At 38.8% G+C, this 23,685-nt stretch overlaps 1 protein-coding gene across 5 annotated transcripts in view; it reads left to right on the forward strand.

The window, feature by feature from the left end:
- Positions 1-23,685, forward strand: part of NRF1 (nuclear respiratory factor 1) — a 130,320-nt gene that overhangs the window by 79,120 nt on the left and 27,515 nt on the right. For all 5 annotated transcript variants that reach the window (XM_058529803.1, XM_058529841.1, XM_058529813.1 and 2 more), the window contains 5 exons: positions 6,724-6,882; positions 7,708-7,905; positions 8,522-8,623; positions 15,737-15,894; positions 22,860-22,984. In XM_058529803.1, coding sequence (XP_058385786.1) covers positions 6,724-6,882; positions 7,708-7,905; positions 8,522-8,623; positions 15,737-15,894; positions 22,860-22,984 — 742 coding nt within the window. The remainder of the gene's footprint in view (positions 1-6,723; positions 6,883-7,707; positions 7,906-8,521; positions 8,624-15,736; positions 15,895-22,859; positions 22,985-23,685) is intronic.

The raw sequence follows: 23,685 nt of genomic DNA on the forward strand, positions 1-23,685 counted from the left end.
GAGGTATATAGAATCACAAATTCATAGAGATAGAAAGTAGAATAGAGGTTACCAGGGTCTAGGGGAAGTAGAAATGGGGAGTTATTATTTAATGGGTACAGAGTTTCTATTTGGGATGATAATAAGTTCTAGAAATAGATAATGGTGATGGTTGTACAACATTGTGAATGTACTTAATGCCGCTGAATTGTACATGTTAAATGGTAAATTTTATGTTATGTATATTTTACCACAAATTTTTAAAAATTTTTTAAAGAAAAAGGGCTGGATAAAAAGTACTTTAGTTGAGTGGTCCTCAAACTTGGCTGCACAGTAGAGTCACCTGGGGAACTTAAAATCCTAGTGCCCAGGCCACACTCCAGACCAATTAAATCAGAATCTTTGGGGATGGGATGGAGACATCTGTAGTGTTTAAACTCCCCAGGCGATTCCAGTATGCAGCCAACTTGGAGAACCGCTGTTGTAGATGAGAGTTCTGAACTGCTTCTCCTTACTGTAGTGGTAGAATCCATATGCAAAGGAGGTTTTTCGTACTGTTTAAAATAATCGAAAAGTGTTTATATATATGATGCCGTTCCACATTTTGTAAATATTAGGTAAGCAGGATGAGATTAAGATAATATAAAGGTAACAAAATCATTGGATGTGTTCTTAAGTGAACACAACATATTTTGAGTAGAGTGAAAGAATAAGAGTATATTCAGGAATACTAATAGAAGGGATTAGGTATATAAATTCCATATTCAGGATACAACAAGACCAGGGAAAAATATTTGCAAATTATATGACAGAATTGATATCCAGGACAGATTAATATTTCCTTTAAATTAATAAGAAAAAGATAATTAGAAAAATAAGCAAAGCATTATAAACAGTTCATAAAAAGAAAAAATCAGTAAACATATAAAAAGATTCTCAACCTCAGTAGTAATGAAAATTAAAATAAACCATTTCCCCTATTTCCGATGAGCCAAAATTATTTTGGCTCACGTTATTTCACATAATAAAATAATGTGAAGGAGGGTGTGAAAAATGTGTATTGTCTTGCACTGTTGGTGGGAGAGGGATTGGCCGAGTCCTTTCTGAGGACATTTTGGCAGTATCTATTAAAATGTTAAGTGCATATACCCTTAACCAGCAATTCCACTTTTCTGCTAGAGAAATACTCACACATGTGCACAAAGAAGCATGTACAAGCACTGTAAGCAACCTAAATGTTTATCACTAGGAAAATGGTTAAATAAAATGGAAAAATCTATACCGTGGATATCAGGCAACTTTTTTTTTTGTTTTTTGATGAGATTATTCTAGTTTTAGTACCATGAGATCTCTATGACAAAATGTTGAGTAGAAAAAGTGAGTTGTAGTAGAATATACACAATATAGTACCATTTGTGTCTTTTTTTAATCACGTAAAACTGTGCCTTTCCAGTATATATCTATGCAAATACATAGAATTTGGCCTCTAAGGAGGGATGTTCATCAAACTGATGCCTCTGGACAGGTCACTGGATTGGGGGAGGGTGGATGAAAAAGAGGACTTTGACCTTATCTGCATTATTTAAGTTTTTGTTCAAAAGTACAACTGGGATAAGCTAGCAGAAACTGACCAATCTGAGACTCCCACAAAGAGAAGGTAGAATTTTCAGAACATTTTGATTAATGAGAGGGAGACAGTTTGATAGGTTGATGGGTGTGGAGATAGAGAAGCAGAAGTGTTGGCTTGAGAGAGGAGTCTCTAAATGAGTATCTTTGTTGGCTGTCCCTCGAATTCCCTGAACTTATCTTTCCTTCCAAACTTGTTCTTCCCATGTCTCTATGGGAATGTGTTTTATGGGAAAATGAGAGTAACAGAAGCTAGTGTTTCTGCTGGCACTGCTAGGGAGTTGGGGATATAGGATTGGTGTTTCTCATAAGGAAAGCCACTTTCATTATCTCCGTTAAGAAAGGTCAGTGGTACAAATAATTCCAAATAGTGAGCAAAAAAATTATTTTGCTTTTGCTTTCTAATGCCCTTTAAATATCCATGTGAATATAATTGAGTCTGTCAACCTGGAAGTTCATAATTTTAAATTAAAATAAAGAAGCTACAGTCTGAAAATTCTTCGGTTTTCCTTCCCTGCCACATTCATGTTTTCCTATAGGCTATAGAAAACATGGCCTTTCAACATGGTTTGATTTCAGCTGCTTTCTCTTTAAATTTATTACATATTCTCTGACCTCTTCAGTAGAGGTGGAGTTGGCAAACATTTTGGTTTGAAAGGCCTTTTCTTGGTAACTAAACCTAAATGGACTTCAGGAGCTTCAAAATCCCTAGACTCAAGTATATGCAGAGCAAAGATAGAGGGAATGAGAGGAGAAAGGTATTTGGGAATGTATAAGGATAATGCATTGTTGACAGCAAAGAATTAACTGAATTTACAAGTGGAAAATTTCTAATGTGGAGAGAAGTATTATTCCATTTTGGCCAGATTAAACTTTTTAGAGTTGTAGAAAATCTTTTCTTTAAAACCATCTGTGGTTTACAGATAATCTTTACTTTTGACTGCCAGTGGCATGAACTTGATATCTTTTTTCTTTGCTGAATGTACCCTGGAAAGAGTGGTATTTTCTACTCTTTGCTGGTTTGAGGTGGGTTTACTGATCAAGCTGGGCACTTTAAGCCCGTATAGAGCCCTAAATCAGAATGAGAGGCCCAGAGAGCTTGCTGTGGCCCAATTAAAAGACAGCATGAGAGGGTAGGCTTTACCTTTGCTGATCCTGTTGATTGTCTCCCCTGTGGATTAAAGACAAACCTTCCTTAACAAGCACATTGAGTAGCTTGGATTTCCAAAACTCTCCAGGCCCAGTAATTAATCCGACTGGTAATGAGAGCACAGTGCTGAATTCTGGAAAGGAATCATTTAACTCTTTCTATACTGGACAGCTCATTTTCTCTTATTAATAGTCTCTTTGGCCTTAGCACTATTTATTTGGGACAGTATAAAAATAGTCTGGTGGAAAATTGCCTTTTTCAGTGAAGTCAGATTATCTCTATGTATTTAAAAGCAAAGCACATCATTCATCCCCAAAATGTACAGACTTGAAAAGTGAACTTTTATAGTAGAAAGTGCTTTTTACCTCTTGTTTTGATATAGGGGCAAATTTTGTACAGTTGATAATTAGTACTTTAAAAAGCTAAGGTCTGCCTCTGAATTGGAACTTGTACACCAGCAGTTAATTTCACTCTGGTTCCACTTTTTAACTTGACGGGGTTTTTGCCTGTGGAAGGTTTTTGCCTTCCCTTTGTGCTGCTTCTGTTTCTCCTACCTCTCGTATTAGCCCCTACTATCTTCTTCCTAGGAATTTGAAACATTTCCCGTCTGGAGATTTCTAGCACGTAACATCTTTGAGAGGTTTCCTAATTCTCTCTTTCCTCTAATTATGGTTATACTTGAGTCCCATTTTCTGATGATTTCCATTAGTAATCTGCTTGTACACTTTTTTTTTTTTTAATGCTCAGAGATACAGCAGAACAAATACCTAAGCTACCCATGCATTGGGGCAGGTTGGTAACAGCTTGCTTCCTCGAGGCAAGGAATTGACCTGGATGGTCGTTTTGGTTCCTTCTTTATTTTAGCATTCTTTATTTCCATCCTCACACATGTTTACATGGTTACATATAAACTCATTCTTCTGCCTTCTTCCACTATGCCCATCTTGAAAAACTAAGGATAAATATCTTTGTGTACATCACAGTATGTTTAGTATTAGAAAACCATTTCAAAAAGTTGGCTATTTCTTTGAATCTGAAAAGATGGCTGGTGACTGAAGTAATAAAAGTAAAACTGCTATTCAGTGCAGTTATGTATATACCTGTTATCTCTGATCCTCTTGATTGACCCTCTGTATTTGCCATTATTATTACTATTTTGCATTTGAGAAAATTAAGATTGAGAGTTGGGGTTCAGAGCCAGCTCTCTGAGTCTAGAGCTAGTGTTCTTATTGATGTGTACACAAAGCTGCCTCAAGAAGTAGTCAAGATATATTTCACGAGGAATGTAGGACTTGCTGGGTATTCAGGAATGAGCAGTAGCATTGGAATAGTAGCTTGAGAAGGTGGTCCAGTAGGAGGAACAAATCAAAAGGCATAGAAGCGGGAATGAGCTCAGCAGTTCATAAGACAGTACAGAGACTCACCTAATAAAGACCAAGGCTGCCTGGTAGGAATTGGTGGGAATTAGTGGGAACTGAATGTAGTGAGACACCAAATTGTGGTGAGCCAGAAAATCTAGACAGAAGAGTCTAGTTTATTTGCTAGTAGTAAAAGGCCATTTGAAGGTTTTTGAGCATTGGAGCTTTGTAGCATTTAGGGAAACCTCTCTGTCAAAGGATATGTGGAATGAGGAAGAGAGGGGAGAACTTGGAGTTCCACAAGAAAGCCAACTAGAAGGATACACTAGGCTTGGGCTAGGAAGTGGGGATGCAGGTGGGACTGGAGAAGAAGGGATGGATGCCACAGACATTTCAAAGAATAAAGAATTGAACTTGCAATGAGTAGCTAGATGGGTGTTGAAAGAAAGAGGAAAAGCTAACAGGTTTTGAGCTCAGGTGTCTGGGGAAAGAAGGTGGGGTTCTACTGGCAAAGACAAAGCAAAGATGCTGAGAAGACAAGTAGTTGGAGAGAGGGGCGGGGAGGGTTTTAAGTGAGTGGGCTGGTGCTGTGCCCACACTTCAAGTAACCAATGAGTTCTTGAAACCCAGTGCAAGCCTGGTGTGAGAGAGCCGAAGTAAGACTGAGGATGAAAGGTGTCCACAGCCAGGTGCCAGGGGCACCCAGAACTGAGAAGCATGGGAAACTATTGGTGCAAATGGGTAGGGGGTCAGAAGCTGAGAAAATCATCAGAATTAGAGAATATATGGGGTTCCAGGTGGGATATGAGCAGACTCTGTCAGCCAAGTGTTCTTCACAGCAAATTCTTTCTGGACGCTTTAGTCTTTTGTTAATTTAGAGATATTTAGCCTTCTTATTTCATTATCTCCAGACTCTGCTAGGTATGGATATAAAGAATTCTCCTTTTGGAGACTGTTAATGGGATTAAAAGAAAGAGGAGACGTATAAAACTCGGTGGTTTATGCATCTGAGAAGGCATTTTTTTAATATGAAGAAATGTAAATACTATGAGAGGATTAAGCCTTTTCCTTCTCTTTATATCTGGGGCTAGAGAAAGGCACACTCCCAGGAAACCAGGATACAGGGAAGAATGACTTTGAGATGCACTTTCTTAAAATAACTGAAGAAGTGACCTCATGAGCCAGCTGATAGCCTGGGTTTGCAAATGGATACATTTCTATTAGCCTGCTGCTTGATGCCGCAGAGCCAAATATATACAGAGTGTGTTATATCATATCCTGTAGGCAGGAGACTGTCTGGGAGAGGGGGAACTTAGAAAGTGAGGCGAAGTGGCAAGCTCACCAAGAATTAACAATGTAAATACTGTCAACCAGAACATTCTTTATTAGGTGAACCAATTACCATTTGGGTTCATGATTCTCTATTATGTAATAATTTGTATCATCTTCTGGTAAAATAATATTTAAATAAGAACCTGATATTTAAATAGGCTCTTCAATATAGAAGTGTTGCTGCACTCATTCTCTCGTTAATACTTAAGTATTCCCATTTCTATTTTTTTCTTTTTCTGTTTTACAGCCACAAGCCTATGTCCTTGGGTCTGACCCATTGCTAAAATTGCCCTCTCCTTTTTTGTGTTAAGCTGTAGAGGCAGTATGGATGTGTCCTTAGTTGGAGGATGCTGTTTATCTCTGGAGTGTTGTAGACCACCAGGTTAAAAGGAAAGCAGTAGGTCTGGGGAGGAAGATTTTAACTTGATAAACTGCTTCTCTTGCCAAAAATCATTGTCAGTAATTAAGAATATGCATGAAGTAGGCTCCCCTTCTCCCTCAAACACCCACACAGTGTGGTTTCTTTGCCAGGAGATAAGGAGTGGTCGTTGTCTCTGTGGTTTAACACCTGTTTGGTCTGGATTTGATTTGTAAAATGAATCTGAATGAAGTCTATAATGTGTTTAAGATCACACATGGTCCACTATATCTGTATGTCAGACTCGTAGACATTGGCCTACCTTACTAGAAACTTTCTAGAAGAGTTTTAGGATTATTTTTTCTATTTTTTAAGTAAAGCCTACTTGTTTTCATATATTTATAACCAACCGCCCTACTGAATTCTCTTATTGTTTATAGTAGTTTTTGATTTGATTCTCTGGAGTTTTCCAGATACACAGTCATATCATCTACAAATAATGATGATTTTACCTTCTCCTCACCACTTATTTCTCTCTTATATACTTGCCCTGGTTACTACCTCCAGAACAATGTGGAAAACACATTGACTTTGATACCTTAAATGTGTGGAAGCTGTAGAAGGGAAACAAGCTATAGTATCAGTAGTATCTTAGAAGGCAGAAATCAAACTTGGGGGCAAGTATTCTTGATCTTAGAGGAATAACTCTATGAAATACAGCTTAAGGTGCACTTTACTAACATGTGCATAATTCTCCATCACCCACATGGAAAACAACGGGTTCTCATCAGTCACATTTTGGAACTCTTTGGGACCCTCCAGGAAGGCTTTCTGTTTTATAATCTTAGAATTTGGTGGGAGACACAAACACATCCCAGATGTCTTTCATGACTACTAATGACCACACTCTTGTCTCCCAGGCCCAGCTTCGGGCATTTATTCCAGAGATGCTCAAGTACTCCACAGGTCGGGGCAAACCAGGCTGGGGCAAAGAAAGCTGCAAGCCCATCTGGTGGCCTGAAGATATCCCGTGGGCAAATGTCCGGAGCGATGTCCGCACAGAAGAGCAAAAGCAGAGGGTGAGGGTTCCGCTGGCCTGAGTTGCCTGTTGCTTTTCCATTCTGAATCAACCACCTCAATTTTTGTCCTTCTACTTCTTATGCCAAAAAGTCTAAAAACATTTGTGTTATAGTCAAACCTATCCGCCAAAAGAAGTTTGATATTCTCTGACTTATATCTTTTCCCATTCATCACTACATCACTGTAAAGAGTTGGGATGGGTCCGTGAGTCTATACTTCTCTCTGCATAGATGCCTTTTGGAGCAGTTTTAATTTTATGAGGTGCTTGGAAAAACTGAAGAAACTTGAAATAAAAGTATTAATCACTTTGAAGATTTAGAAATGTCCTTATTTCTGGTTAGCAAGAATTACTCTTGAAAAATATAAATATGGAATTAGAGAGATGTGAAGCTGGCTGAGTCTGCTGATCATGAAACTTCTTTTAAAAAAAGGAGAAAGGCTAAACAAACGTCATCCCTTACTTTTTCTACATATTTGTTTTTCAGTTAACTTGGAAATTGACTGAGAATCTTAATATAAAATTCTTGACAAACGAGTAGCCCTTTTTGTAAGAAATTTAAGAGTTAGCCTCAGGTTAGAATAGAGTATAAAACCTGAAAGCTAAACAGACTTTGATCAGGAAGGAAACCAGTGGGAAATCTTCTTTGGTACGTGGTGCTGAGTTTCTTTGTGCCAGAATGGTCTGTAGGAAATAATCCTGAGAGAGTTTACTCTGTACGAGATTTAGTTTGGTTTGATAAATAAGCAGCTGCATATTCGATGGTGGAACTGAATAACCAGCATTCTTCGTGACTTAATATGCTTTTCTGGTCTTTTGGTGATAGGTTTCATGGACCCAGGCACTACGGACCATAGTTAAAAACTGTTATAAACAGCATGGGCGTGAGGACCTTTTGTATGCTTTTGAAGATCAGCAAACACAAACACAAGCCACAACCACACACAGTATAGCCCATCTCGTACCATCACAGACCGTAGTCCAGACCTTTAGTAACCCTGATGGCACTGTATCGCTTATCCAGGTGAGTAAACCTTCTGGTTACTAGATTGTGGTTTCTGAGGTTGGTCAGTGGGCACCTCACCTCCGACTAAAGGAAGTTTTCTTTATGCAAACTCGTGTATTAATTTTATATAGCTCCCCAAGATCTTCCCACCTGAAATTGATTTTTGAATAATATTTTAAGTTGTTTGCATTTTGCTAAATACAGAATGATAGATAGCTTTTCTGGACATTTCCAAAACAAAACACTGTAAAAATGGCTTCTTTTTTACCATTTTACTCTGTCAGTGGCCAGGAAATTTGCCGTCTGAATTACCTCTTCTGAGGTAAAAAAATAATTTGTTGATAGACAGGGAACCTCTAAAATTCAGATTGGGTGAGAGCAGAAAGTTGGTTGATTGGCACTGGTCACCAATGGTAAAATGTGATGGCTTCAAATATTGCTTTATTTGGTTGAAGTAAAACTCTGAAACTCATATTAGTGTCTGAGATACGATTTTAGTAACTCATTTCACATTACATTTCACATTAATTGTTGTCTGTGCTGAATTTGGGATTAAATGAATCTTAACTTCTGAGTAAAGGAGAGATAGAAGGATCCAACTACTGACACTTATCACTTTCATATTTTTCTTTAGGTTGGTACAGGGGCAACAGTAGCCACATTGGCTGATGCTTCAGAATTGCCAACCACAGTCACTGTTGCCCAAGTGAATTATTCTGCTGTTGCTGATGGAGAGGTAAGAAAGAGGATTCTGTCTGCATCTGCTTAAATACTTGAATGTACAGGTGAGGGAGAAGAGTGGGTCCAGAAGATGAAGAAACTGTAAGTAGCCTACCCATCTGTAGCATTATTTTATTTAAATGTTTTAAAACATCAGACCACGACAATTTTGTAAAATATCTTATGCTATGTATGTTAATTATAACAATCAAAATTCATGGATCTATATGATTCAGACCTGTCAGGAACTTATAATTTATGTTTGCAATATAGCATTTTGTGTAATACACAATAAAAAAGGGATTATCCATTCAATACTTTTATACTGTGAATCCCAAAGGATTTAATCTTTGCACTTTATGAAAAAAAATTAGATCATTAAAACTGGAGTTGACAAAGCATTCTTTGACGGGATAAATATATTTGTAAATCAGTAGACATGATTTATGCTAACGTTTACTGAGCACTTGGTAAACTAAGCACTCAACCCTATGAAGTATAGATTCTGTTATCATCTTCACTTTATAGATGAGAAAACTGAAACATATAGAGGTTAGGAGACTAGCCCAATGTTACAGAGTAAGTGTTGAAGCTGGGTAATGCATTTAGAAAAATGTTGTCTAAGTTCTAAGCTCTGGGCCATCAATGAAGTTCAGGAAAGGGTTCATTAAGTCACTGTGGGCTTTTCCCCTAAAGGTTCCAGTGTGGTGTACTCCTGAAGTTTGAAAAATCATCAACAAATGTCAAAGAGCAGTATCAGAAATAAAGCTAAAAGTATTATTTCACCCTTGTTCAAAACCGTGGAGCATTTCCACTCAGCATACCACAAAGTCCCTTTCATTTGTGCATCTCAGGAAATGGAGAGAACTGGTAAAGGTCTTACGGCTAGTGAGATGAAGAGACACAGTCTGTTCCTCAGTCAACCAGCATGTATTGAGCCGCTGCCATGCTGCAATTGATGTGTTAGGTGTGTGGAGTTGATTTACACAGGAACCTTGCTCTCAAGGAGCTTCTGTCTAGTGGGGGAGAGAAATGTCTGTGTAAATGAGCTATGGTCTGTGCTGTAAGAGATGCTGCAAAGTGGTGTATGCTTTCAGGAGAGAATGTTTCCAGCTAGGGAATCTGGGACCCAAGGTTTAGGGCAGGAGCTAGTATTTGGTTTTTCAGTGTAGAAAGGTAGAAGTCAATAGGATATTTACTTTTATAAGTATATAAATATCATGAAAGAATATGGATTAGCTGAGGGAAAAATTCATCAGTCCTCAAATCCTGAAACTAGAGGACACTCCTTTAAGTGTGAAAGAGGTAGAGAAGACTCTAGTGGTGGGCACATTTATTACTTTTAGACTTAGTCAAGGAGATCAACCATATCTCTACTGAATGTTTCCTGGTACTATTTAAAGAAGTAACTCTGTGTTTCTTAAAACACTCCTCTACAGACTAATTCTTTGAAGCCCATTTTACTAAATAACTTCACATATACAAAGGTAATCAATGTATTCAAAAGTTCATGGAAAATATGAAGGATAAAAATGTCTCAGTCACATATCTATGGCTTTTTCAGCACACTAACATCATTCTTGTCATCTATTGAGGTATTGGGTGAATGACATATATAAATAGCCTGCTGGTAAATAACCCAAATTCGGTTAGATTAAAAAAAGAAATTCTAACTCTTCCCACATGTCCAGTGAAACAAAAATGATCTGAAGAGAAAAAGCATAGGTTATCTCAGAAAGTGACAAAACGTTTTAGGTTTTAAGTACTAATTCTATTTGCCTTCTAATTTCTCTTAGGTGTTGGCATGGTTGTTAGCATCTTAGTTTTGAGCCATAAGAACTGTAATTATTCAAGTTATCTCACTGACTTGGGGCACATAAGACCGTGTCAAACCAGTGAAACATTCATCAGGTGACTCAGTAAAAACATTCTACTACCTTGTATTTAGCATCTTTTCTCTCACAGAACGGAAAATACTTTACAAAATACGCAATACCCATACTTTTATAAGTTGTAAGGTCATTTTGTTATCCCAGCCTTGCCGGTGAGAGTTCTTACCTAAGACCACACTGCCTTCAACATCCAGTTAGTTACATTTGGTTACATTTATAAGGACTGTTTGGGGGCCTGTCTCTTCTGGTAATATAGTCATGCATCATGTGTAACTTAACGACAGGGGTATATTCTGAGAAATGCATCATTAGGCAATTTCGTCATTGTGTGAACATCAGAGAGTGTTCTACATAAACCAGCTGGTATAGCCTACTACACACCTAGGCTATACGGTATAGCCTATTGCTTCTAGGCTACAAACCTATACACCATGTTACTGCACTGAATACTATAGGCAATTATAACACAATGATAAGTATTTGTGTACCTAAATATATCTAAACATAGAAAAGGGACAGTAAAAGTATGGTATAAAAGATAAAAAATGGGGGGCCGGCCCGGTGGCGCAAGCGGTTAAGTGCGCGCGCTCCGCTGCGTCGGCCCAGGGTTCGCTGGTTCGGATCCCGGGCGCGCACCGACGCACTGCTTGGCAAGCCATGCTGTGGCGGCGTCCCATATAAAGTGGAGGAAGATGGGCACAGATGTTAGCCCAGGGCCGTCTTCCTCAGCAAAAAAAGAGGAGGATTGGCGAATGTTAGCACAGGGCTGATCTCCTCACAAAAAAAAAAAAAAAAAAAGATAAAAAATGGTACACCTGTATCAGGCACTTACCATGAATGGAGCTTGCAGGACTGGAAGTTGCTCTGGGTGAGTCAGTGAGTGAGTGGTGAGTGAATGTGAAGGCCTAGGACATTACTGTACACTACTGTAGACTTTATAAACACTGTCCACTTAGGACACACTAAGTTTATAAAAAAATATTTTTCTTTCTTCAATAATTAATTAACCTTGGCTTACTCTAACTTTTTTACTTTATAAACTTGTTAATATTTTTTAACTTTTTGACTCTTGTAATAACCCTTAGCTTAAAACACAAACACATTGTACAGCTGTACAAAAATATTTTCTTTCTTTATATCCTGATTCTATAAGCTTTTTTCTTTTTTTTTTACTTTTTAAACCTTGTTGTTAAAAACTAAAACACAGGCACACACATTAGCCTAGGCATACACAGGGTCAGGATCGTCAGTATCGCTGCCTTCCATCTCCACATCTTGTTCCACTGGAAGGTCTTCAGGGGCTATAACAGGCATGGAGCTGTCATCTCCTATGATAACACTGCTTCTTCTGGAACACCTCCTGAAGGACCTGCCTGAGGCTCTTTTTGAAGAGTCTTCCTCTATTAATGACAACCTTTTGGTGTTGGGGTCCATGTTTTCAAACTTTTTAAGTGCCTTGTTGAGGTCTGCAAAAGCTTCTCCTAACCCCTTCACTTAATTTTCTTCTTTTTCTTCTGTAGTTCCTTTTCTCTTGCCTCTTCTTCAGCTGTGTGACGTTATGACAGCTACGATGTCACTAGGTGATAGGAATTTTTTAGCTCCGTTATAATCTTATGCGACCACCGTCGTATATGCAGTCTATGGTTGATCATTGACCAAAACATTGTTATGTGGTGCATGACTGTATATGGTCTCCCAGATCTGTTTGAGTACTCTCTGTGTGTATCTAAATAGTTACAAAGAAACCAAAAAGAAAATCTCTAACCTTAGGCAGCTTAAAACTAATTAGGGACACAATAAGTTACATAGACATTTAGAAATGAATAAGGAAGGAATTTCAAAATAATATGAAATAAACTATGTATGGTGATTTCAAAATATATATACAAATTTCAGTTTTGATGGCATATTTACAAATACAGCTGGATTTGAGAATTTATTCTGTTGTGTGATAAGACCACCAATCGGTATTGGTGATATTAATTGCATTATGTATCAGAAAAATCAAAGCTTGAAATAGAATGGTATCTGATAATAATGGTATACATGATTCTGTTAGAAGAAAAAAAAACAAAGCACAAAGACATTAGAGACATGAATTTTAAACTGAACCATCAACACATGTAACAGTTTTGAAGTAGCATGACTTATTTTAGGTGGGTCTTTTATGTATATTAATTTACCTGAAATATGGGTAGGCTGAAGAACAAGTAGGAAAATATGAATAAAGAAGTATGTTCTTCATCCATCCATTCAGTAAACACTTTCTGAGCCCTGTGCCAGGCACTATAGATAACTGTTGATAACAAGAAAACGAAGACTGCTCTTGCCCTTAAGGAGCACACAGGTAGGTGGCAGAGAAAAACACATCAAAGAACAATGGCAATGAGGTAAGGATCTAGTAGAAGCGAGCCCTGGGTGCATGGAACACAGAGGAGAGGTCCTGCACCTTGGATTGTAGGGCAGTGGAGTTGTCTTGGCTCCTTCAGTGTCACCTGAGCTCAGTCTAGAAGGGTGAAAAGAAAGCAAAGGCTGGAAGGATTGGAGTTGTATTCCTATCAAAGGGAGTAGCACATGCCGTGCGCCGCATGGGAAAGTCTGGAAGAGCCACAGCTGGTTCACTGTGGCTAGAGGGTTGAGTAGCCACAGTTTGAAGGGCCTCATTGCAGCTGGTCTCTTGGAAAAGCATAGAAGCTAACTGTACGTCCTCTGAATATCTTTCCCTCCTAGGGCTTGTGGCCCCTTCTCTTGGACAGGGTGACATCCAGGCATAGATAACCACACAGTGGCTCCCAACAGATGGAAAAAGAGCAACAAGACCTCAAGCAAATACAACTAAAGCACTGAGACTCAAGAATAGGAAATTCCAAAGAAATGTTAACACCTAAGCTGATGTATTTATCACCTGCCATTATTCTGAACAGAAATCTCTTTGTCTGCTTCTTCCTTCTTCCTCTCCACTGTTTACTACCATCTGTTAATCTTTCATGCTGTATAATTTAACTTCTTTAAAGTATACTGTATATGGCAACATTCTAATACCATTTTCACTACAAATGTGGTCGTAACTAAATGTTATATATATTGAAGCGTGAGTACTTGGGAGAGCTGCATTAGGCCAAGCTCAGCAGTAGGTTGGGCAAAAATATAGAGGGGCAGATCTGGAAAGAGGAAGACTGTTTAATGGCAAAAGGTGACGGGGCTGGCCAGCTTCAGCTGAAGTTTTGAGTGGAATTGTCAACTACATATGAATTGACGGTGTAACTTGCCATCTAAAGTGGCATTGTTTGCACTGATGCTCATTGGAATAATGAGATCAAAGAGATAATACCTTCGGAAGCAAGAGTTTTGTGAGTTCCTGAGTGGGCAACTCTGCAGCTCTAAGGGAAGGAAATAGGATATCTCTGCCTCTAGTAATGGGCCCTGAAGGCTTGCTGGCACAATCCACTACCTGTGAGAACACGGGGCAAATACTAAGGTAGCTCAAAGGGATGTCTCATTCTCTGGGAGGCTTTTGACAAACATTCTGAGAAGCACTATCATCATCTAAGTATGCTAATAGAACCAAAGTGGGGGACATTGTAAGTATCTACCGCTCCTAGAGTTTGTGGCACTTTCTTTGGGACAGAGTAACATGCAGGCACAGGTTAACCACTCACTGGGCCCCAGGAATGTGAAGTGGGAGCAGCAAGAACTCCAGTAAGCTCAGCTAACGTCCTGAGACTGAGACCATAGAAATAATATCCCTGAGCTGATTGATTTATTCCATACCGTATTGCTTTCACTGTCCCTGCTACTTTTTGTTTTTAAGAGGGAATAATCAACCAGCATTTATTGAGAAAATCAGACTGAAATAGCTAGATTTAGATATCCAAAACTGAGAAATATCTCATTAGCAAAGCATTATACTAAAATCAGTGGTTCTCAACCAGGGGCTCTCCCTACCCCTAACCCTCAGAGAGGATATTTGGCCACATCTGGAGATATTTTTGATTGTCATGACTGAGGAGGGTGCTATTGGCACCTACTGAGTAGAAGCCAGGGAAGCTGCTAGACATCCTTCAATGCACAGGACAGCCCCCACAACAAAGAATTGTCTGGCCAAAATGTTAATAGTGCCAAGGCGGAGAAACCCTGTGCTAGATCTAGCAGAGCTGAATTCTCATCTCCTCTGTCACCAGATAGTGTGTTGTTTTGTTTCTTCATAATTATTCCCCACTAAAAGGAAAGCAGTTTTTGCTATGTTTAAAAAAAATTAGTTACTGAATTTGGCAGTTTCCATGAAAAATAAAAATACAAAATAACTTTGATATGCATTTCCACCTCTAGGGATTTACTCTGTAAATAGACTCACATAAAATATACAAAGTAGTATATAAGATATTCATCACAGTACTGGTTTTAGTAGCAAAAGACTGGAAACTACCTAACTGCCCATTAAAAGATAGCTGGTTAAATAAATCCTGGTGCATCTGTATAACACAATGCTGTACAGCCACTGTTATGACTCATGAATGAATGAAGTAGTTTTATATGTTCCAAAATAGAATCATTTCAGAGATACATTGTGAAAAAAGCAAGGTACAAAAAGATATGTAGACTATGCTGCCATTTTTATTTTTTAAAAGGAGGGAGTAGGAAAGGGAAAGTAGGAGTGTGTGTGTGTGTGTGTGTGTGTGTGTGTGTGTGTGTGTGTGATATGCTTGCATGTAGAGAGAATATACCTACAAAGATACACAAGAAATAGGTAATAGTAGTGGCCTTTGGGCAAAGAGTCTGGAGTACTGGCATTATATTCCCTTTGATACGGTTTGAATTTTTTTAGAATTTATGGTCTATTCAAAAATTTTAATTTTTGTATAGGTAATATATTGACATGGCTCAGATATTTCAACATTTAAAAGTATACAGTGGAAAATCCAACCTATTCCCACAACTCCCACTCCCCCACCCCCCACACACATACTGAGGAAAATATTTTCAGTGGTTTCTTTTGTGTCCTTCTAGAATTTCTCTATGCAGATATAAGCAAATTCAAATATATATTCTAATACTCCCTTTTTTTTATACAAAAGATAGCATACTGAAAACTCTGTTCTGTACGTTGTAGATCATGTTAATTTAATAGTATGTATGTATTTTGCTGAGCACATAGCAATTTATTAGAAAAATGACTTTTAAAAATCATAATTCTTTTGTGACTTTGATTCTTTACTGTTGTGTTCTTTCCATCTCAGGTGGAACAAAATTGGGCCACATTACAGGGAGGTGAGATGACCATCCAGACGACGCAAGCATCAGAGGCCACCCAGGCGGTGGCATCATTGGCAGAGGCTGCAGTGGCAGCTTCTCAGGAGATGCAACAGGGAGCTACAGTCACCATGGCACTCAACAGGTGGAGGCAGGAGTGGGGGAATAAATAAGGATGGCAAATCTGTTCCTACATACGGGTTGTAAAGAGAAATGTTGTACCTCAGTTTGTCACAATTGGTAGTTGGAGCTTAACAGTTGTAGCCCTTAGGATATTGTAAATTGGCTTATAATCAGCCCTTACCCACCCCATTCCCACCCCACCCCCAGCAACCAGTCTAGCCTTTGTGACTTCCAGTTCAAGCCTGCTGGGCAAAGGACATGGGTCCCTTTTGCTTTATCCTATTCTATGCCCATTAACACACCAAAAACAGCAAGGTATGATTGAGTACTTTGTGTATTTAAAGGGACCAAAGGGTATAATAACAAATCAAGAAGCTTAAGGGTTGATTTTTCCTTTTACCCTACAAAAGAAACTGCTTTTTGTTAGTATTAATCCATGTTTTAGCTGGTCAAGAGCTGATTTTATTGACTTTTCAAGAAATTTGTTTCTTTTGCTTATCAGTGACTTTAAAATAAGTTTTGGGTTATTGGGAAAAATAATTGAAGTTTTTTACTTCAGATATGTTTAGGAAGGGTGTTGCAAAATGGGATACTCCAGTAAGAGGGAGTATTAGTACAAACTAAATTGTATTGTTCTCTGCTTGGTTCCTTTTGTTGTTTGTTGACAGAAAAGATCATCCCTCTCTCCTTCTTCTTCTTCATTGCTGACACAATTTTATTTTCAATGGACCTAGGCATTTTAACTAATAGTTAAGAGTGTGGGCCTTGAAGCCAGACTGCCTGGGTTTGAATCCCAGCTCTATGACTTACTAGCTGTTTGGCCTTGGGTAGTTTGCTTGAACTCAGTGCCCAGGCTTTCCTCTTCTGTAAAATGGGGGTAATAACAGTACCCACCTTGTGGGGGTGTTGTGAGAACAGCAAAAGTCAATGCATGTGAGATCCTTAGATCAGTGCCTGGCATATGGTAAGGCTACTGTTATCATTAGGCACAGCAGCTGTTAGTCTCAATTAGTCATTGAACTCTTGTGACATGCCAGCACTCTTCTAGGTGAGGTTGTAAATAAAGAATGCTCTGAGATATGTCTGCCCTCAAAGAAATCATACTGTTGTTGGGGAGACTGATTTCAGTAAAACACTTAGTGAACAGTATTACTCGGAGTGTAATTCAACATTGAATTGTGTAGTGTGGTCTGTGAACATTGTAGAAATTCAGAGGGGGATCACCTCCTCCAAAATATAAAGATCAGCTAAAGTTTAGATTGGTTGTGATAGATACTAGAAAGCCTTGATAGGCTGTTGTACAAATAATTTCCAAGAGGCTATATAGTATGGTGGCTGAGAAGAGGGTTCTGAGGTCACGTAGATTCAGATTTGAATCCTAGCTCCGCCACTTACTAGCCATCTGATCTTGAGAAATTTAATTTCTGAGCCTTGGTCTCCTCATCATTATAATAAAGATAGTTTTCATTACATAGAATCAAAAAGATTCAATGAGATGATGTATATAAAACTCTCATCGAAGTGTCCAGCCCATGGTTAGCGCTTCAGAAATTATAGTTACTATCATTTAAATTATATTTTAAGATTTGTCTATTCAGAATTCCTTATAGTGAGAAGAGATTAGAAATAGAAGGCCAGTTAGGAAGAGGCAGCCCGGGTGTGACTTGTTAAAGGCTTGGAAACTAAAGTAGTAAGAATGGAGATAAAGTGACTGATTTTGAAGGAAGTATGGCCAGGACTTGGTGGTTGATTAGATATAGAAAAATGAAACACATACATCCTCCCAGAGTTATGCAGTGAGTCCCTGAGTGATCTGGGATTGAAACTTTTTTCTTAGCCCATGTCGCTTTTCAAATAAGCGTGAGAGTCTTATTTGATTCCTTACACTTGGGCACGATCTCGCTCCTTCCTTTGAGAGAGGACGCTTCCTGATAAACTTCCTGAAAGCCATGGCCAGAGTGAGAACCTCCCTCCCTTTGGTCTGGTCACCCCTCACTGTAGCATGGGACCTAACAGGCCATCATTAAAGACCAGCAAAACTTGACTTCATTGAGCCAGCACTTTGGATATTCCAGTGAAGTGTGAGTGTCCTAGGAACCCTGTACATAGTGGAAAATATGAGGCACATTCTGGCTCCCTTTAGTGTGAGGACCATGGCTTATTTCTAAAGGCAAGGAAAATAATGGTTTCCCCTGAGGGCTTGTTAACAAACTCAGATACAGCTGAGGTGGCTACAGTGTTTACTCCAAAGGAAGGAGAATGTTCACTGTGGCATGTAGGAGGAGTCAAGAGATGCTGAAATCTGTTTGCAATCAGATAGTTCAATGCCCTGATGAGTGTTGGGGGATGGTATACTGTAGCTTCTGCTGGGGTTGAAGAAACCAAGCCTGGCAACCAAGACTAGACTATAGCCGACTATTAAGGGAACATCAGGGGTTTTCTGATTCCAAGGGAGGTAACTCACTGTCTAACGTCAGAAGGATGGACTTAAGATGACACAAGCCCTTGGTGTTTGCTTCTCTGTGGGATGAGATACACTCCCAGCCTCTCCACAGAATTTGTTGCTGGAAGTCTTCTTAGTGAAAAATACATGAGAAATCTGTTCTTTGTTCCTATGGTAACAAAGCAGTTTCATAGAGCTGCTCCCTTCTAGCATGTCTCTGTTTCAGGTGCACATAGAACAAGCATGGTTCTGTAATAATCACCTGCACCTCTGCTGCACTGTAAACAGCAGATGGGGGTGCAGAGTGAGAAGAGAGAGGCAAGCAGCATGGAATGGCAGGTGGGGAATAAGAAGGTAGATGGGCTCCTTCATCTGTTAGAGGGAAAGGGGGATCAGGACAGATGTAGGACAGACCTGTTTTTCAACCATGCTGTTAAAAGAGTTTTGTATAGCAAGTCAGAACAAGGGCCCTGGGCTCAGACAGCCTTTAGCCCACCCTGGCATTACAATAACCTAAAAGGAGGTATGGAGAAATTGCCATTAAAAAATCTAGAAACTAGTTAAATTTAATTATTTTTAAATACATAATAAATCAGTACTTTTAGGAAAGTGATGGGAAAAGACTCAAAGTGAACAAATGAAGAACAGAGCATCCCAGATCAAAAAAAAAAAAAGAGCTATTCAGCCTGAATAACCAGAGAGGAAAGGAAGTGAAATCATGATTTGCTTGTTGTGATTAATGTAATGATTTTGTAATGCTTGTAATGATTAATTTGAAGTTTCACTCTGTTGGCTAAGCTGTGCTAGGCTTATATTCCCTCTTAAATAAGTCCTTCTGCAAAGTCAGTACAGTCCTTGCGTATAGACATACACGACAAATATTTGTAGGCTAAATCCGCATTTGCCCTAGTAGAAATTCACACTATGTTGTCAACACCAACACAGTTTTTACTCTGTGTCTACTATGTATAGTGCTGTGACTCAGTGCTATGGGGAAACAAATGCTTAAGTTGATTGCTCTTCTCAAGGAATTTAGAGTTGCTGTTCTTTTGCTGTGAAGAGATTTTGCTTAAAAAAAAGAAGTGAATCATATTTTTAAAGAAAAATTTACTCTTAACTGTTTTTTTAAATGGAAACACTATTGACTTAAAATTACAGATATTATTAAAGTAAAATATGGCTCTAATGTATGGACTGGTATTTATTTGTCCAGTAAAATGAGAGGGACAACCTAGATCAGAAATCTTCTCTGGAAATGGAGGGCAGGGGCTGTACAACTGCTTCTTTTTCCTGTAGATAAATGTTGGACACTTGCAGATAAAAACTTGATGGAAATTTCTCATTTGTAACTGTGGTTTGGAAATGACTTTTATCAAAAAATTGTGAAGTGGTAGCTTAGAGACGTTTTAATCTCTATTCACCTTTTAAGTAAAGGTAATCTTTTTCTAGCAGTATAGTTTGATCATTTCCCATGAAGTCTAGTGTAGGTAGTTGGAATAGATTTGGAAATGATAGGCCTGCTGACCATGGGAGTCACCATTGTCTTTATACCCCGTGTAAAAGAGCCATCCATCACTGCTTTGCCTCTGGCTCCTGGCAGAGGATAAAATAACTAACCTCGTCAACCTGTGGACCTGTCATCCCCATCAGACCCCTTATCCCTGGCATCCCAGGTTGCTTTAGGTCGTTGCTAGTTCAAAGCTTTTCTTCTACCATAACATATTTGAGAAAGGTATTAAAGAAAACGACTTTAAATATTTAGAGCATCAGACATAATAAAATGGGTGTGATTGAATACAGGTACATTTTCATGTCAGGGCTGGGGTAGTTGCCCTCTCTCTCACTGCCTGTGAAATTCCACGCTGCAAGCATGTGTCCAGGGTGTACAAGAGTGGTGGGACATCACCTTTGATGGTCATAGAAATAAGATAATTGTAAATTGTGATAAAAGCTGTGGGGAATGAGCAGTCGCTGAGGTAACTTCTAAACAAAGATCCTACTTCCATATAAACAATTTTCATAATCAGCTTCCTTCTTCAAAATACCACACAGCTGCAGCTTTTTCCAAAGAATATACTTTTCAGCTTTCCATAAAGTCTAAGGTCAGAGTGTTAAATATTTTTATTATTAATCAGTGATAGCTGGATACTGTAAAATTGGCTGCTAGTATTATTGGACACAAGTTCTTAGAGAAATATTAAAAATTAAGGATATAGGTACTAAATAATCATTCATTTTACAATCTCAAATACTTATAAAGTACTTTAAAATTAAAATCTACCATGTAAAATTACTAAAAAGAATAGCCTTAATAGTAATTCCAGATCAAGGGCCCCTTTGGCTCTAAATTCATGTTACAGACACTGTGGAATGACTGGCTATGGGTATCAGAGCACCGAGAAGTATGTTTCAGCATAGAGAATGATCTCAGCTTTTACATGGGCTGCAGGTAAACTCTATGATTCTCAAGCTCATTTACATCCCAAAATTTTTTATGAAGTAAATTTGAGATATATAATCATGACCTTGAACTAAGTCAAAGGAAGCCTGAAAATTAAAAGTTGCCACAATTAAACCAATAGAAAAAAGGGAAGAATCAGCAATTTTGCATTTAATTTATTATTTTGAATGAATGCTAAAGGGGAAATACAATGTTAGGTGAAAAAAGCAGGCTATAAAACTGTGTGTGCAGTATGATCCTGATTATTATCTATTTAAAGTTGTGTTTAAGATTAGAAGTAAATAACTGTTATCTCTGTATATTTTTAAATTTTCTTTTATACTTAATGAAATTTTTACAAGTTTTTTACATGTATTTTATTATCAGAAAAAAATAACTTTTTAAACACACAGACATAAAAAGGAAAAAGCAAGACAAGTTAGTAAGAACGGGATAATTTTCTATGTAATGAGATTTTTCTATCCATTAGGTTTCTTTTGCTGCTTCCTAGAATCCTTGTAGTGACCACGAAGTCTTCCCCAAGGAAATGATTATGTCAGTTGCTTTACTTGTCTGCTCACTTTCTTGGATGAAAGTGACACTGTTGAGTTTGGTACACATTGCCTTGCCCACAGTCATGACACGTTTACCCTAACCAGTCCATAGCCCCTCATCCCTCCACACCTACAGCTTGTGATTGTGAGATGACTGCCATAGTTATAGCCAAGTCTGCAGCTTCAGAACAAAGCTGAATCAGCTGGCTTAGTTGGTGTCAAACCCAGGACTTTGTCCACCTCTGCTAAACTAAATGACACCACCTCCTCTGCTCCGTGCCCACTTTTGATACTCCCTCAGTAACTGTGCGAAGTGGTACCTGAGGCTTTCCCAGGGGAGGTGCTGAATTTATCTGTTTTTTGTTTGTTTGTTTGTTTGTGAGGAAGATTGGCCCTGAGCTAACATCCGTGCCCATCTTCCTCTACTTTATATGGGACGCCGCCACAACATGGCTTGACAAGTGGTGCGTCAGTGTGTGCCCGGGATCAGAACCTGAGAACCGTTGGGTCACCAAAGCGGAGCGCGCGCACTTAACTGCTACACCACTGGGTGGGCCCCATGTTTTTGTGTTTTTTTTCACATTTTAACATCTCTGAAATTTGGATGGTAAATTATAATCATACAATTACAATTGTCAGGAATTTTTCTTTGCTTTTTTACTGGCACATAAAATAATGGTACATTATAGTTTGTAGCATCATAGAATCAATAAAGATGGATATTTATGCATATAGTAAAAGCATATAGCAAGGAAGAGAAAGAAAAATGGGACACAAACTGCTAGAATAGTGCTCACTATAAACAGATGGTTAATGTCTTTGTATTCTACAGAGTATTTGCTTTGCACTGAAGGGAGGTTTATTATTTCATTGTGTTTCTAGAGTCAAGGAGTTTGGTTTATAGTGATAATTTTAAATTTAAAGTCTTAATTTAAATCGCTGCCCCCATGTACAGTGAGGCAAAGGGAAGAGTTGGACTTTGCAGGATATTAGTCAACCATTACTTTGTATTTGAAATCATGGGTGTAAAACAAATTACTATTTAATGTTAATTGAATAGCAAGTTCAGGTTGCTGACTCCTCATATCATCCATCCTTTGCTATACAAGGATGGTTTCAGATGGTCTGCCTTGTGTTACCGTAAAGAGAAAAAGAAAACCTTGTGATTGACAACCAAAATGGCTTTTGCATTGTGAATATGGATCAGAGCTTCCAATATGGCTTACAAGCACTCAACTGATATTGATAAAGAAGATACTCATAATGAGTGCCTTCTGTCCTCAAACACCCATTTCCTAGGTTTAAAGAAAATCGCACATTAGCTTTGTAAATATGTAAAGCTTGGGATTTCTCTAGCTATTTATTATTATCATTTAAAAATTACTGTGGCTCTATCCAGTAGCACTGGGGTCATGTATTTGCTGGTAGGCTCACAACCGTGGAGTCAGTAGAGAGATCCAAGGAAGGGTTAAAAGGATAGTCTGTCTTGCTGCAGTGCTGTACCTTTATTCAACTTACACAGTCCCCCTCTCCTGTTCCTGTACCCACAGCGAAGCTGCCGCCCATGCTGTCGCCACCCTGGCAGAGGCTACCTTGCAAGGAGGGGGACAGATCGTCCTGTCTGGGGAAACCGCAGCAGCCGTCGGAGCACTTACTGGAGTCCAAGATGCTAATGGTAAGAGACCATAAATATTTTATTGAATTTCTTCCCTGTTTCCACTTAAACCTTCATGACGTGACTGACAACAAACCCTTCAGAAAGAGGTTGAGCTTTGATTTGAGTTTTTTATTGGTAGGCCTAGGAAGATTCTAGGAACCTCTGATTCCTTTCACTAGTAGGAGACTTGGGGTTTCCTGAAAAAAAAAAAAAAATGCCACAATAATGGCTACCTAACTGAAAAGTAACTATTTTGCTGTGACAGGACTCACTGAGAGGTACTTGAAAATTTGCTCTGGGGCATATTTTGTCTTTTACTCTCCCGAGGGGTAGATCAATGTCCTTTACTGTAGCAGAGACTCCTGTGGGCAGTGCATCGTGGGAGGGTGGAATGTTCTATCTTGAGAAAGGCACCACCATCTCACCACAGGGTCAGCCAGCAGCTGTGATGAAGGCGCTTTTCTGGTTGGTGCTGTGACTTCTGCTTCCTGTTAAATGTGGCCTCACCAAGGACCTCTGGATTTAGCCAATAACATGCTACCACCCTGCCCTTCTTTCCCAGCTCTTTGACTTCCTGGATATTGGTGATACCCCAAATAAACAAAAGGGATAAAGTTCATAGAAATATCGTGTCAAAAATTGACGACTCCAGCCCACCTCTTTGGATCCACTTCAGCAGGCTCTGGGAGTCAGTTACCAAGACTTGGGCTACCCAGGGA

The sequence above is a fragment of the Diceros bicornis genome, chromosome 3, assembly GCF_020826845.1.
Source record: "Diceros bicornis minor isolate mBicDic1 chromosome 3, mDicBic1.mat.cur, whole genome shotgun sequence".
NCBI lineage: Eukaryota > Metazoa > Chordata > Mammalia > Perissodactyla > Rhinocerotidae > Diceros > Diceros bicornis.